This window comes from Aquila chrysaetos, chromosome 5, assembly GCF_900496995.4.
Source record: "Aquila chrysaetos chrysaetos chromosome 5, bAquChr1.4, whole genome shotgun sequence".
Classification (NCBI taxonomy): Eukaryota; Metazoa; Chordata; class Aves; order Accipitriformes; family Accipitridae; genus Aquila; species Aquila chrysaetos.
Window position 1 is genome coordinate 15,740,531 of NC_044008.1, and position 15,671 is coordinate 15,756,201.

At 38.9% G+C, this 15,671-nt stretch overlaps 1 protein-coding gene across 1 annotated transcript in view; it reads left to right on the forward strand.

The window, feature by feature from the left end:
• PRKAR2B (protein kinase cAMP-dependent type II regulatory subunit beta) overlaps nucleotides 1-15,671 on the forward strand; it is a 97,828-nt gene that overhangs the window by 24,647 nt on the left and 57,510 nt on the right. The window contains exon 2 of the mRNA XM_030015564.1: nucleotides 9,742-9,777. Within this exon, the coding sequence (XP_029871424.1) occupies nucleotides 9,742-9,777 (36 nt within the window). The remainder of the gene's footprint in view (nucleotides 1-9,741; nucleotides 9,778-15,671) is intronic.

Sequence of the window (15,671 nt, forward strand, 5' to 3'; positions counted from 1 at the left end):
AGGGGAAACATGCTATGTGTGGCATGCAGCACTGTGTAACAGAATGCACATTTAAGATGGAAAAACTCAATACAGCAATGTGTTCACTTAATACTTTTATGTTCTAACATGGGACATTAATCTGGAAGAAGTGATAGATTTAAAAATAAAAAAAAGCCCGAATCTCAAACAGGTTGCTTGGATGGGAAAAGTAAATAAGGTCTCCAAGAGCAGCATTTCATTTCCATTAATGGGCTGTGACAGCCCGTTTCACTGTGTTGGGTCATTGATCTAGCACATCAGACAGGCATTTCATCTTTTTATTTTCAGTGTTAATAATTACGTACAGCATCAATTATTCATAAGAGCTGAAATCTCTTAACTGATAAAGTGGGAAAGATTTGTTTGCTTCTCTTTTGAGGTTTGTGTTATGACAGGTTAAATAACCAGCCAGCTTGCAGCATAATGACTGGCTGTATGTACATGTCAAAACATGACCATGAAAGTGTGCTGCTCCATAGTAGCATTTTAAAAACAAATGTATTTAACATCAACACTAATTATAACCTGGAAATAATGTAAAAATCCTGAAATAATATATTAGAATCTCTGTTTATTAAATGTTTTCATGGACTCCATTTATAACATTGCTGATTTCCTGATACCATAGTGATGCATTTAAATGGATACACAGAGTTTTCATCTTCAGCAAAGCAAAATCCAGGGTATTTGTCACCACACAAGACCATGAATTAAATATGTGGATATCTCAGTAATCAATAAATTAATTTGCCAAAAATTTTACTGAGCTTTTTTGATGCGAGTTATCAAGTCAAGCTTTTTGGGTTTTGAAGAAATAATTTGTGGCTTATTACTGTGTAGTCGACAGAGGGGGGGTGAGGTAGAAGAGTTTGCTGTTTGGTTGTGGTTTGAAGTAGAAACTTGTATATCACCTGGGAGATATGTGTTAGTATGTGGAATGAAATATGTAAAGAAGAGCAGCTTTCTTCCATGCTGTTTTTGGCAGCCTTTTTTTTAGGATAGTTTCTGTATTTGTAAGAATGAAGTAAGTTATTGGGATTCTTCATCTCAGCTTCCTTTGAAGGTTATCCTAGGGGACCGCAGAATCCTGTGCAGCCCTTGGAAGTGCGTGGCACTGGGTTTGGAAAGGGGCGATCCTGGTGTACTAGCACATAATTCTGGAAATATGAGCTCCAGAGCTAAATCGCAAGGAGTGCAGGGCAATTATCCAGTCTAGTTTTCAAATTATTGTGACTATAAGGCTTTCCCAGCTTTCTTGAGAAACTATTCTACAGTGAAATGGAACTCATTTTCCAGAATGGAAAATGAAAAGAAGTAATCTATAGAGCCAATAAAAATCTCAAAATTTGTTTTTGACTAACTGCATTTTAGGACCACAGCCTCTTGTAAGTTTAGTTTATTTTGTTGCATATTGTTAAAATGGGGATAACAGGATATTCTGGTTTCTGTATATTTTTATTCTTTTACAGATGTGTTGATATCTTCAGAGATAGGAGTGATTATGTATGTAATTGTTGTGGTACAGATGGTTTTAAAATCTGTAGATGTCATTTTTAATTAAAAAAAAAAAAAAAATCTTAGGGCATCCCATCTGATTGTAGCTATTTTCTCTCACCAACATCTACTTTTCTTGCAACAGCCAAATTATTCTCTCTTGCTTTTTCTTCCAGTAGCACGTAAATACTACTACCACTGTAGCATGATTTCTTCCTCATCTTGTGCTTTTCAGTCTCTGTCTACAGGACTCCCTGAAAGCATGCATTTACTTCATGTCTCACTGCCTGAATTCTGCCTGTGTATATGAATGCATGTGTATGTATGCATTCTGTCTGCTTGGGTACATAGCAGCTGTGACTCCTTAGGGAGCACACTCTTCCTAACAGCACGTACTTGCAATGCCTTCCAGCAGCACACCCTTCTTTGGATGGAGGCAGATCCCTCCATGTGCAGATCCTACCCTTTGAGGAGCTGTGGGTTTTCCTCCCCAAGGAAAATCGGTGTTTTGGAGGGGACTTCAGATTCTCCTAAGATGTTAAAGTTTGTTCATTGGGAAATTTGGCAGCAGTGTTGCTGTCTAATCTTTCAGGTTCTTTGGCTGAGTGTTACTTACAGCATGCACCTGTGTGGCCATGATTTACCCTTTCACCTTGTGCAAAGGCCCAGCCTATGTGCTGTTCTTGAATTTTGTTTTTAATAAAAAAATCATCTTTTGAGACTGACTTATTTGGTGAGGGAAATAATAAAATATATCTTACATATTTCATCATTAGGATATTACAGTTGCTGTTAAATTTCCAGAAATTAAAACACACTTAGAAAGCTATGCTCTATCTAACTACTGTATTGCAAGGGCTGTTCGTTTGTCTTCCGAATAACAGTTGCGTGTTCCCTGGGCTCATCCCATCTCCTCGTTCCTCACAGTCGTCACGGCCTTTCACAGAGAAAAGACGAGAACCATTCTCCATAGACCTGACAACTCCCTCCTTTGTCAGAGTCATTTCTTCAAACTGTCAGTGAATGTACCAACCAGAGTCTGATAAATAGAAGGAAGAATAGCTCTTCAGAGTAAAGCGAACCATTTCTAAAGTTATTCCAACTGTAACAGATTTCTTAAGGAATATAGAGATCTATAATGTACAGTTTTATTACATAATTTATGTAATTTAATTTTACTTGAACAGCTTGATTTTATTATCTTCCTGAATCTGTATTCTAGTACTATGTAATATTTAGAGATTCTAAGCAAGAAAAGACCATGTACCTTGACCTTGGGTATGATACTGACTGTAAATACAATAAGCTGTTAATTCTCCACTGTTAAATTATCTTTTGCGGATAGTCTGTGCCATTGTGGATTACCTGTGCCACTGCTACGTGTGCTGGTAGTGCTGCAAAAGCACAGCTGAACTGCTTTACAGCCAGCTGCAGTGCTGCCCCATAGCTACCCCTGTGCGGGGGCAACATGGGTGCCCCCATGATGTGCCTGCAGAACTTGGCACACAGAGGCATCTGGCTTGAGTTAGTTTTGGGAAGACTGGTTTTTTAGCCTGGGCTCAGCACTAGCCATGTTGAACCTACAGCAGCACTGGAAGAGGCAGGCATGCCCTGGCTGAGACTGGCTGTGGGTGACTCCCGTGGGTGAGAGCACACGAGGTGGTGGCAGTGGTTGTCCTTGTTGTTGAGATTTTGTGAGGTCTTATTGGTGTGAAGGTGCATTAACATTGTTGTATTATCTTATGTCTGTCTCAACCTGGGAGTGCTCTGAAATAATCATTCTACCTGGAATAATCCTGAACTAAAGTGAAAGTTTCCTGTGATGGAGGGAAATTAGAGGGGCTCTGAATTATTACTATTATTATTATTATCCATGGTGTTCCAGTCTATCATTGTCCTGCGTAGTGGGCAGTTAACTGTATTTCATCCATTTGGGACATGAAAACAGAAGTCTGGCTAAAGCATGTATTTTAGAGAGGCATTCATTTAGATTTGATTTTTCTCTTGTTCTGATTAGTTCATTCTAATTAATAGTCTGTTTATGAAAGACAACAAGCAAATATTAATTTGCATAATATAGGAATGTGATTACAGTAGGCGTAATTCAAAGTATTTCTGAAAGTTGCTGGACCTCTGAGAAATAGGTGAGCTTGGAACTGAAAGCTTGGGCACCATAGTGCCCATGATGCTTATCGGTTGAAACTTAGCCTGAGATTTTGAGCTATGTGACGAAATACCATGAGTAAACCAGGAATAACTCTTCCAAAAACACTAGAGTTAAATTGTATAAAGTCATGCAGTGTGTTGAGAGCAGGTTCTTGGTCTGTTGTTGAAATCTGGGCTATGTTTAACCCACTGACCTCAATGAGGTCCCTGAGAGTTTTAACACTGCTTTGCCCTCAATAGGTTAGAAAAAAATGCATGATTTGGCTATGACTTTTGTTTCATAACCTCACTTGGGGCATTTGCATCTTTTACACAAGGATAACACACTATGGTGCAGATATTTCTGTTTGTGTCTACCCTTATAAGACACATTGGGGTAAATACAGCTGGGTTTTTTTGGGCTATGGGGTGCCAAATTTGAGGGCTTTAGACATGTAATGGCTGAATTTAAGTTTTTTGTTTGGTTGGTTTTTTGAAGGGGGTTTAGCACTTTGCCCTATGAAGAAATTACAGTGGCTAATTGAAAGTGGGGCTTGTGGAAAGTGTTCTGATTTTTACTAATACTGAAGATTAATCATTAATCTCCTGCCAGCCCTTGTCACTCAGAGCAGGCATTTTGGCTCTGTGTATTTTGCTCTAAAAGAGCGTTGCCTTGAGTTGCCATGAATGTGGCCTGAGCAGTCTCCTGATGGCCTCCGTGCCCCAGAGCGGCTGCAGGGAGCCGGGTATGCTCACCCTGGCTTGGGCACATGTGGGCTCCCATGCACTCTGCAGCGTGGTGCGGCGTTGTGTATTTGCCCTGGTTTGCAGACCTGCAGAAAGCATCAGCTTACAGGTCTGGTTGTCAGAGAGTGCTTGAGCACGTCCTTAGCAGCCCCTGATAAGCAGAACCTCTTGTTAAATCACAGGCTGACAGTCCCTGACTTCTTAGGAAGGCTGCATGTCTAATGTCTATGATGTGTTTAGCTTCTTATTTTAGGTGACATTAATGGCACAAGAATCTCTGATAGTTTCTGAAGCAAACTTGACTTTGAGCGCTTAAATTGAGAGTCTGCAAAAAGGGACAGCTCAAGCTATCAGAACAAGTTACCCATGTAGAGGATGCCCAGCTAGGGATCCTTTATTAGCATTACCTTCTCAGTCTTTGTGCTCTGCAAACAATCCTGTAGACTCCCACTTCCTCCTCTACTTAGAAAATTATGCTGCTTTTATGGTCTGTTTTGCAGAGCTGTTGTGATGACTGGTTAATGCTCATAAAGAACAGTGTGAGAGGATAGCGGGGAAAGGAGCAATGGTTAGACAGTTGTCAGGTGATGGAAAAATTTTTAGTGCACCTTTCGTGTAGTTTGATGTTTTTACAGCCTATGTTCTTGGTGAATAGATATATTAAAACACTTCAGCTTCTTTTGATCATTTTTTTATTATTTCTGTTTATTTACTTGAGCTGTATTGCCAAAATATTTTAAAAACTGTATTTTTGTACAGTCATCTGAGCAAGGATTTGCAAACATGAATTTCAGTCACCAGCAGGTAACGTTTTAGATGGTGGAATTCTCTCTTATGTAGCGCTAACAAGAAACCAACTTTAATATGTCATGTAAGGATCAATAGCTTGCATGGTTTCAAATGATAATTTATTCAAAAGTTTGTCAAGGTGCAGACCCCTGCCATTTCTCTTCCCCCCCCCCCCCCCCCCCTTTATTCATTTTCCCCTCTGTAAGTTTGTAATAGATCTTGGCTGAGATAAACTAGAACATGAAGAGTCATGTTTAATATTGGAGTGACACCATGCGCTTAAACAAGATCCTCTGTGCACAGCAGTACATTATTCAGTTGCAGTGCACCGCTCTTTCTCTTACTGTAAAAAAAGATCAGATGTTGCTGGACATGTTCTGAATTTATCTGCATGCCAGTTTACCCTTTATGGGGAAAAATCCCTGAATTTTGCAATGACAAGGTTTTGCAATCCATGTTTTTGTTACTTTTACATTTTGTACAAGTCTGGAGTGGTGGTGGTGTGTAGCTGTAAGTTACTGTAAGCAGGTTTTTTTTCTTCTAACAAGTTGTTTTATTGAATCATTCTGTGTAATCAACCCTCAGCACAATGTCACTATAACCTTTAAGATAAAGTATATTTTTGCTGCAGAGTTAAATTCAATAGCCACGTAGGTATGGCCTCAAGCACATTCCCCTCCCAAGTTTACCCTTGCTGGAATATTGTGGAGCTGTGAACTGGTATGTGTCAGCAGTGTTGCAAGCGGGGTGTTGTCAGGGATGGAGTAGCCCTCTGACAAGGCTACGTGGGTTTCTCATGGTAGGGAGCAGTCCTCGGGCAGCCTACAGAGCCTAACAGCCAGCTGCTTTCTGCTGTGCCTGCAGGCAGGCACTGAAAGTCCCGAGAAGCCGCTTGCAGACACAGCTGGGAGGAGAGTGGTGAGCTGGGCTGTTGGGGAGCGGCTGGAGCACCAGAGTGGGAAGTACAATACCTAAGCACCGCTGCTTGTGCGTGCGTGTAGCTCAGGGCTTGAACCCATAGATGTAAGTGTGATATCCCTGTGGCCTGTGAGCGGGATTTCAAAGCTGTCCTCATAGTTAAACCTGGATGCCAAGACTGTCTCTTGGCGTGGTACTCTCTGGCTGCCGCTTTCACTTGAGCCTTGTGAATGAGGACAGTCATCTCAGTCCAAACCTAAGAGTCAGCCTAGCCCAGAACTCCGTAAGGACAGTGGCTAAAAAAAGATATCCAGGGAAGATGATAAGCAGAGGCAGAGCAAGTAGTGCTTTTTCCCTGGAAAACTCTCTGCTGCCTCTGATGCTCTGTGGCTCCAGGAGAAGCATTTAATATCCCTCATTGAATATTTCTGCCATCAATTTGTCCATTTGTTTCCAAGCCAAGACTTTCACCTCCCGACATGTTTGAAAGATGATTTAATTTTTTTTAATTTTTTTTTTATGGCTCCAGCAAAATGAGCTTTTGCCCACCTTACTATGCTTATCCTGCCAGCCATTGTAGCGACCTGGTTGACAATGCATCTACTTTGTAGTGAAAATACCAGCTAAATTTCTGTACGGCTGTGCTGGTTTTGGCTGGGATAGAGTTAATTTTCTTCATAGTAGCTAATATGGGGCTATGTTTTGGATTTGTCCTGAAAACAGTGTTGATAACACAAGGATGTTTCAGTTACTACTGAGCAGTGCTTACCCAGAGCCAAGGGCTTTTCTGCTTCTCACCCCACCCCACCAGCGAGGAGGCTGGGGGGGCACAAGGAGTTGGGAGGGGGCACAGCTGGGACAGCTGACCCCACTGACCTGAGGGATATTCCAGACCATATGACATCATGCTCAGCATATAAAGCTGGGGGAAGAAGAAGGGGGGGGGGGGGGGGGGGATGGGATGTTCAGAGTGATGGCGTTTGTCTTCCCAAGTCACCATTACTTAGCATGATGGAGCCCTGCTTTCCTGGAGATGGCCGAACACCTGCCGGCCCATGGGAAGTAGTGAATGAAATCCTTGTTTTGATTTGCTTGTGTGTGTGGCTTTTGCTTTACCTATTAAACTGTCTTTATCCCAGCCCACAAGTTTTCTCACTTTTACCCTTCTGATTCTCTCCCCCATCCCACTGTGAGGGAGGTGAGCAAGCAGCTGCGTGGTGCTTAGTTGCCAGCTGGAGTTAAACCGTTAAACCAAGACAGGGACTGATGATTCTCTGAGACCATCTTTTAAGCTAACGCTTCTGTCTTTATAGGCAACAAAAGTATATTGTGAGTTGCTACAAGAGAAATAGAGAGTAGTTAGTTTGCTCCATAGCAAAGAACTGTGGGTGCTGCTTCTAAATCTCCTAGTAACACATTTGGATGACCTTCATGAAATCCAAGTCTGGGGAGGAAGGCTTTGCCTGGTTGCTGCTCAAACACTGATTATTCACATGAGCTCAAAAATAGTTGCTTATCAAGGTTCTGACATTCTTGCTATTTTTTTTCCTTTTTTTTTTTTCCCCAACAGTAAATAATTTGTAAAATTTATTGTAAAATAAACTAAGCTCCCTGCAGCCAAATAAAAGAGTGAATTTAGAAGTATGTAGCTGGAAGTAGCTGAAGAAGGACTTGTCTCTTTGACAGTCCCAGTAACTTGTTTCAAAGAGAAGTAGTCTCCAAATTATGTTAGTTTTGTCTTAGATGTTCTTTTTTTAATGTCGTATTATTTTTTTGTGTTGGCAAAACGTGCTGAGGTAGTTGTCTAGAGGAGTTAAATCTCCCTGTCTTCAGGTGGTGTACAGAACTGACAGCTAAAGCCAAATACCCTCCCTGAGTTTGGGGATAACTTTTGAATGGGAGCAGAGCACTATTTTATGCTTTCTTGTTAGAAATGTGTTGAATTCCAAATATTTGTTTTATATCAGCACATCTGCTGAGAACTGCTGCTAATTTACATGCTAGAGGTAACAGCTCAGCCATCTGATGGTGACAGTCATGACTAGTGTTCTAAAATGAATTTGGCCTGTAACCCTAGTGACAAAAGGAACAGTTTTGAGAAATGAAATAGCCCCCTGTATTACAAAACAGTAGTTGCATAAAATATGGTGTCTGCTCTAATAAAAAATGTGTCTGAATTTCTTGTCTTTTTATTTAAAAGAAAATAGAAATTGTTGGGGGGAATTAGAATTCATGTTTAAAAACAACTTTGCTGGTTATGTTACTCTCTTGTTTGTTTATATATATGTTTGGAGTTTGTGATAGCTTATTCACCAGAGGTTTCCTTGTTCATTACTAGCACTCTGAACTGCTGTAGACAGGTTTCCCAGTGTATTTCTTGCCACTTGGACCTGCCACTACTGTCTGTGCTTGCACAAACCATCTGCAACTCTGGTTCAGAAACTGTAGCTTTGCTCTGTTTTTTTTCTCCCCAAAGGAATAAAAAGTCAGTTTGTATCTCAAGCTGTTACTGTCTTTCCTGTTTTCTCAGCAGTTTTTTTTTTCTCTTTATCTTGGCTTAGATGTTCAAGAAACGATGCATAACTCCCATGTAAAATTAAGTGGGATAAAATAAAAATGTTCAATATTTTTCATTTTTCAATTCCATGTAAACATCAAGAGCAATTTTTAAGGTTGAATATTAATAAGCACTGTAAGGGCATACATTTTTAATGTAGCTGCTGCCCACATTTGAAATTAGGTCATTCAGATTTTCTTCTTACTGTTTATTCCAGCAGTTAATGTATCACATGAAAGTAGAGTTCAAGACCAGTGTTTTATACTAATTAGAAACAGACTGAAGGTTGTATTTGGAAGGCAAAACATGAAACTTTATTTCTTTATCTATTTTATCTCTAGTAGCTCTTGAAGAACCTGGTAAACCTGGAAATTAAATAGGGGCAAAATTGTGTGTTTTAAGATGTATTTTGCGATCTCTCCCAGTTGGAATCAGACTCCTGTCTTGTTTCCAAATGTTTGCAGCACGCAGTTGGAGATGTGCCAAGATGGCACAGTGCAAAACAGTCATTTGCACTGTAAAACTGGGGTTTGGGCGGGAGTTGGCATTGTTATTGGCTTACCCAAGGAGTTTTAAAGGTTAGTCAAAGCAAAAGTTGATCTTTCAGATGGGATTGTAAATTAGTGTTTTCCTCTATAGGAGCATCTTTGGTGCCAGATTTCTAATAGGTATATTTTGTAAAAGTAAAATTAATTTTTTTACACCTTTTTTTAATCACTGCTTGCATCATTGTTTGCGAGATGCCAATTTCTGTGCTCTCAGTACATCATGGCAATGCAGATCTAAACGTTTCACAGCCAGTAGTGAACAGCAATAAGTAACAGTAACTCTTAAAAAGCTGAAAATGGTCTTGAAAGCTTACTGGTTACTATCTACCATATCTTTTGCAAAGCTGCTAAAAGTTTAAATGTGTATGATGTTAACATGGGTTTCTATAAAGATACAAAAATAACAATTAACAGATTTTTGTAGTTGTTGCACTTTGAATGAAGTATAACATTGTTACATTTAAAGTGTGTTAGACTATTTAAAAAAAAAAAATCTAACTGAAATGTCTTGTTTTCTTTCAGCTCCAGTGATAAACCGATTTACCAGACGGGCATCAGGTAGGTTGGATAAAGTTGCATGTTTCATTGGTCTACGTAATAGTTGAAACATAATGCTGATGGTGATTGTGATGTAAAACATAATATGACATTAGTCAGATTTCTTTAAAGATGACTGACTAGGTTTACCTCAAATTTATTATCTGGTTTACTGAAGAATGTAGCCAGGGTTCCAGGTCACAGAACTTGCATGAAGCCTTCTTGTTGCTGTGGAATTTATGAAAAACCTAAGATTTTCTTTTTTCCTTTAGGACTAGAATTATTTTCGTTAATGGAACTGAACTTTGAAAGCAAGAACTGAATGTAATCTGTTGCAGGGTTGTCTTGCTTACTTCCTAGACAGCCTGAAACAGCAATTTAGTGATGATCTATGCATGAGAAAATGTACAACCATGCTAGAAATCTGCCTGTGTTTTTTCAAAACCGAGCTGGTTTGTGTACATGGTGCATTGTTCTGCTGTGTGGAGCTGGCAGATCAGGTCCTAGAATCAGCATTGCCATGGTGGCGGTGTGTTGTGCTAGGAGCGCGCCTGCCTAGCTTGGTGCCGATTTGTATATTCTTCAAGTTAACTTGGTTTGTGCTGGCTCAGAGGACTATTCACTTTATTCCATTACATGTAACAGATCCTTCCAAATTACGTATCATTAAAAATTAATATTCTTGGCCTCCTCTTATTGTTCTGCTTTATCATAGGCTTTAGGCTTCATTTTTGAGGGCTTTTTCTCTTGAAGCATGAGGCCCAGAACCTAAGTCTTATTTGTTTGAAATACTATGAATCTGAAAGTGGGGTGTAAAAGCCACCACTAAATGTAATGAGTCTCATGACTGACTCATAAGAGTCAGCAGAGCGGGAGATGTGCGCTGTTCCTAGTCATCTCAGTATGCTAAGTTTAAAATCTAACTATAAAATGCTTTCTGTTTTCAACTGCAGATCATTTCTAGTAAATGTAATAAAGTTTGTATTCCATAGTGCAGTAAGTCTATCCAGACTTCTACTTTTGCCAGTTACAACCTCAGTCAGATAGTTCCTTGTCAGTATAAAAACATTAGTGGGGATCTTCAGGATTACTGAAGAACTGTATGAAAATGGAGGTTTGCGTTTGCAGGATTGGTGCATAGCATATGTAGCACAAAGTAAGAAAATTTAATGAATTCCAAGTATTCTCATCTTTTAAGTAATGATAATACTTCATGAGGTACTGTAGCATGAAATGGAATGATTTGTTAACTAACACTCAGTAACAGTGAGCAGGACTTTATGCAGATTATGTTGCATGTTTTAAGGAAAGTTTTACTGTGACTGATTGATAGCTGACTTTAATGAATGCAGTCCTTATAACAGATGTGTGATAAGCTTTTGCATTTCAGTAGGAGAGTTTCATTGTTTGAAAAGCTGATACTTGCTCAGGAAAAAAAAATCAGTTCTTTTAAATGTTCCTTTAAAAGGAAACTAAAACATGTTAGGAGCCTGAAATTTTCGCACAATTATTTGGGAAGTAATTTCCATGGTCAGTTAATATTTCATGTGTTTTGGTCTTGTGGAGAGGTAAAATAGAGTTATCTTATTCAGAATAATAAGTGAAGTTGTATGGTATGGTCCAGATGTAAATCGTGATAAACTTCAAGCTGGAACAAGGTAATACTGCAGTCTACTTGTACTATTTTATTAAGTTTCTGGCAGCTTTAATAGTCAAAATAATTATTTTTCATACAAGAAAGTGCATGAAAGGTGATAGTTCTTACTTCTTAAATACTAAATGACTACTGGAGTGGTACAGTACATTTAAGAAACTTGACTGATAAAATACAAAATTAAAAATATGAAACAGACTATGCTGATAACACAAACATTTTGCAGTGGTGTTTGCCATCCTAACCATATTTTTAGATACTTTTTTTAAATTAAACAATTGTTTGGATACATTAAGGTAGTCAAGATACCTTGCAAGTGGAAAAGCCAGAGAGTAGCTGGTTTTTTATGCTTGGTAGCTTAATAGCATTCTGTAATCAAAGTTAATTCTTGTGTTTAGGAAATGAGAGGCTGACCAAATGAAACATAAGGTTTTTCTCAAATATGGATTTCTCTTAATTTTAGGCTATTTAGCTAAGAGCTGTTGTAAAATTTGAAATGTGCAAGATTGTTGATTCTTGAGTGGTTTTGAAGATTTGCTTCTGATGAACATTACTCCAAGTTAATGACAAATATTCAGAGAGTTAGTTGTAGCATGTGGTTTCATGTTGAATCTGATCTGGTGATACTGCAGACTTATTCAGAGAGATTTTAGCGTCCCTGCCTTTGTCACACCTCTGCCCATAGGTTGTCTCTACTTCCCTTGCATAGACCTAGGAATTGTGCTGCCTGAGGGTGCATGGATTTAAAGAAAATAGAAGTACAGGAGGTTTTCGTGTGTTGATTTTCATTGCGTCTCCCAACTGACCTGTGCTGTGGCTCCCAAATAAATACATCTGAAAGAGGGGTATTAGTGGCTGCCTTTAGCCAGTGGTGGGATGGAGAAAGAGCTGAACGACTGACATGAGTTGAGGAAAACATCCAATGATATCTGCTGCTTTTTGAGCTCTTGCAATGATAAACATGGAGAAGCCAGGAGATGACGCATATTTCTTCACAAAGAACAATAATTCTCTACAGTGGATATCTTGATTTTGATGTTTCTGTTATTCTTTGGATAATGCCTAGTATTTTACTTGGTGGCATAAGATATAGTTATTTTTCCTAACTGAGCTAGAAATTAAGCAGCCAGAGTTTAATTGCCGAAGCACCTGCTGAAAATAATATAGCAAGGCATTTATTATTTAACAGCTGTTCCTGTTAACATGCTGTGAATGTATTAATGTACTGTCATTGGTATGTAGAGGATAAAGGCATAAGTAAGCTAGGATCAATTAATTGTTCTTGAACTTCAATTCTTAAAATTTATTGAGCTACCTAATTTAGTACCTCTTCTATGTGTTTATGCATATGTGTGTATATATGCAATGTGGGCTCTACACATAAAATACACATATACCATAGTGCTGATGACATAGCTACTTATGGGCTAGTTAATAATGCACTCCACTGTTCTAGGCTATGCACAAAGAATAATAGATATCATAGTCTTAAATAGAGGAGTTTAGCAAGAAAAGGAGATTAAAAATACTTTATAGAGCTAGAATGAACAATGAATGAGACAGCTGCAAGTATTTAATCCTTAATTTTTCTTTTAAAATCTGGTGGGACTGAGATGAAGAGAAAGGAGAAAAACTGCTGAGGCAACCAAGAAACTTGGATGGGAAGAAAGGGGGGCATGGAGGTAGAAGCAGCATGAAGTGGAAGAGAAAGCTGTGAGTATGTTCATGAGGTGAAAAATGAGTAGAAATTCCTGAACAAGTTGAGGTAGCCAAGAGGTGGAGTTTCTGAATATAGACAGATAGTTTCTTGCTATGGATGAGATTAGTTTTCATCCATCTAAGTATGAGATACCTAGGGATAGAAAGCTAATGTGGTTCTGTATGTTAGCAGAAGCATTGGGTTCCTGCTTTTTCAGCATCTTGATGGACAGATAAACAAGTAAATTATCTCATTAAATGCTGGCAGGAGTTTAGAATAATGCAACGAAACCAGCATGGGTTTGCTACAGAATGAGCTTAAATTTATACTTGATAGATACCATTTATGGAGGCTATTTATACCCATTTACTAGTGTTATATACAAACATGTAATACTGTCTTAATTAAGAAATAGATAACGGTCTGTAAAGTTACTTCAGTTATGTATTTGCTTAAGCTTCTGAAAATGTGAAGAGAACCTAACTGAGGTTGCTGTGAGTTAGCCTTCTTAACTAAGAAGTACTGGTAGATAGGCTCAAGTGCATCTGTGGGGCATCTCGTATTAACAACAGAGATAACTTCCTCATTCCTCTCCCTCAAACAATATCTAACTTCAAAATACCATTTTCGTCCTGTGGAAAGGAAATAAATGAAGTTTTAAATTTGTTCTCTCAACCAAATGGGAAAGAAAAGTAGCTTTATTATTTGCCAGCGTCTTCACAAAGCTCTAACAAAAATAATTTAAACGTAGTCAACAGGCACAGTATGTAAGTGCTGAACATCCAGGGAGAAACTGGCTGTCCTGGTTTCAGCTGGGATAGAGTTAATTGTCTTCCTAGTAACTGGTACAGTGCTATGTTTTGAGTTCAGTATGAGAAGAATGTTGCTAACACTGATGTTTTCAGTTGTTACTAAGTAGTGTTTAGTCTAAAGTCAAGGATTTTTCAGCTTCTCATGCCCAGCCAGCGAGAAAGCTGGAGGGGCACAAGAAGTTGGCACAGGACAGAGCCAGGGCACCTGACCCAAACTGGCCAACAGGGTATTCCATACCATGGGACGTCCCATCTAGTGTAGGAACTGGGAAGTGGGGACGGGGAATCGCCTCTTGGGGACTAGCTGGGTGCCGGTCGGCGGGTGGTGAGGAATTGCACTGCGCATCATTTGTACATTCCAATCCTTTCATTAATGCTGTTGTCATTTTATTAGTGTTATCATTATCATTATTAGTTTCTTCTTTTCTGTTCTATTAAACCGTTCTTATCTCAACCCACGGGTTTTGCTGCTTTTCCCAATTTTCTCCCCCATCCCACTGGGTGGGGGGGAGTGAGTGAGCAGCTGCGTGGTGCTTAGTTGCTGGCTGGGGTTAAACCATGACAGTGGCTTAGGTCTATCTGGAATAAACTTGCAATCAAGGAGATACCACTAATGTGGAAAGAACAGAAGGAAGCAGAGAAGGTGAAAACTTTCAGGCTTCTTCACTGTGAGTGCTGGTAATGACCTCTCCAAAGAAAAGAGAGAAACACATTACAAGTAAATTGATGCTTACATTATACACCTACTGCATCAGCCATCAACCTAAGAGAGAAAATCTCACATGACACTAGAGGACATCTCTGTGCAACAAATATTATTATTTTTTCTTTTTTTTTTTTTTACTTAGAAACTTTTTTTTAATTTGCAGTTGTTGAAATTGGAAGTATTTTTTGCCTTTACACATGCTGCTAAGAACTGTCACTTTTAGGTACATGGCCGATTAGCTGAAGAGGAAAGGCTGAGAAAGAAGGAAGCCATTTTTTTTATGTCCTGTGAAAAGGGTGTGTTTAATTCATTTAGCAGGTACTCAGATTCAGAATATTTTTAAATGTACACATATGTACTGTGGTAATTTCTGGTAAAGATAGGGCAGTGTTTAGTGGCCCATCTCTTTTTTTTTTTTTTCTTCCTCCTCTTTTTACAGAAATATGGAAGTTTCTCTAAGAACCAAAACTCATTTTACTTAACTCTACAAATTTTAGACTTACAAAGCGTCAACAGTTTGAAGAGAAAGAAGGAGATGCAACATTCTCTTTATTCTTAATAGCTTGAGATGCCCAAAAGCTGTGATAATGGACTTGTCTAACACAGATGGTATTTAATTTGAATTGGTAGAGAAGTTGTTTTAGTTCACTTCTGCTCAAGCCTTGCAATTTTTTGAATATTTTCCAGCAAGAATTTCTGCAGGTTAGAAATATTTTCTGTTAAACTGAGTCAGCAGAAAACATTTAACAGGAAACCTATGACATTTTCAGTTGTTTTAGAATTTTCAGAAATAAGTAAATCTTTTAATCAAAACACACTGATTAATTTCAAAGCCCCTCAAGCTAGTTGTTTTTATTAAAATACTACATACACACAGTGAAACACTTCACAAACAAGTTTGTGAGTACTTTATAGCATCATTATGTGTAATGATGACAGCAGTGGTGGGCTTCCTGTCAGACCTCCAAGCCCCGTGACTGCACAGCTGGGAGCAGGACCGTGCCACTTCATCAGAGACTGGACACTGGCATGCACGCTTTGTCA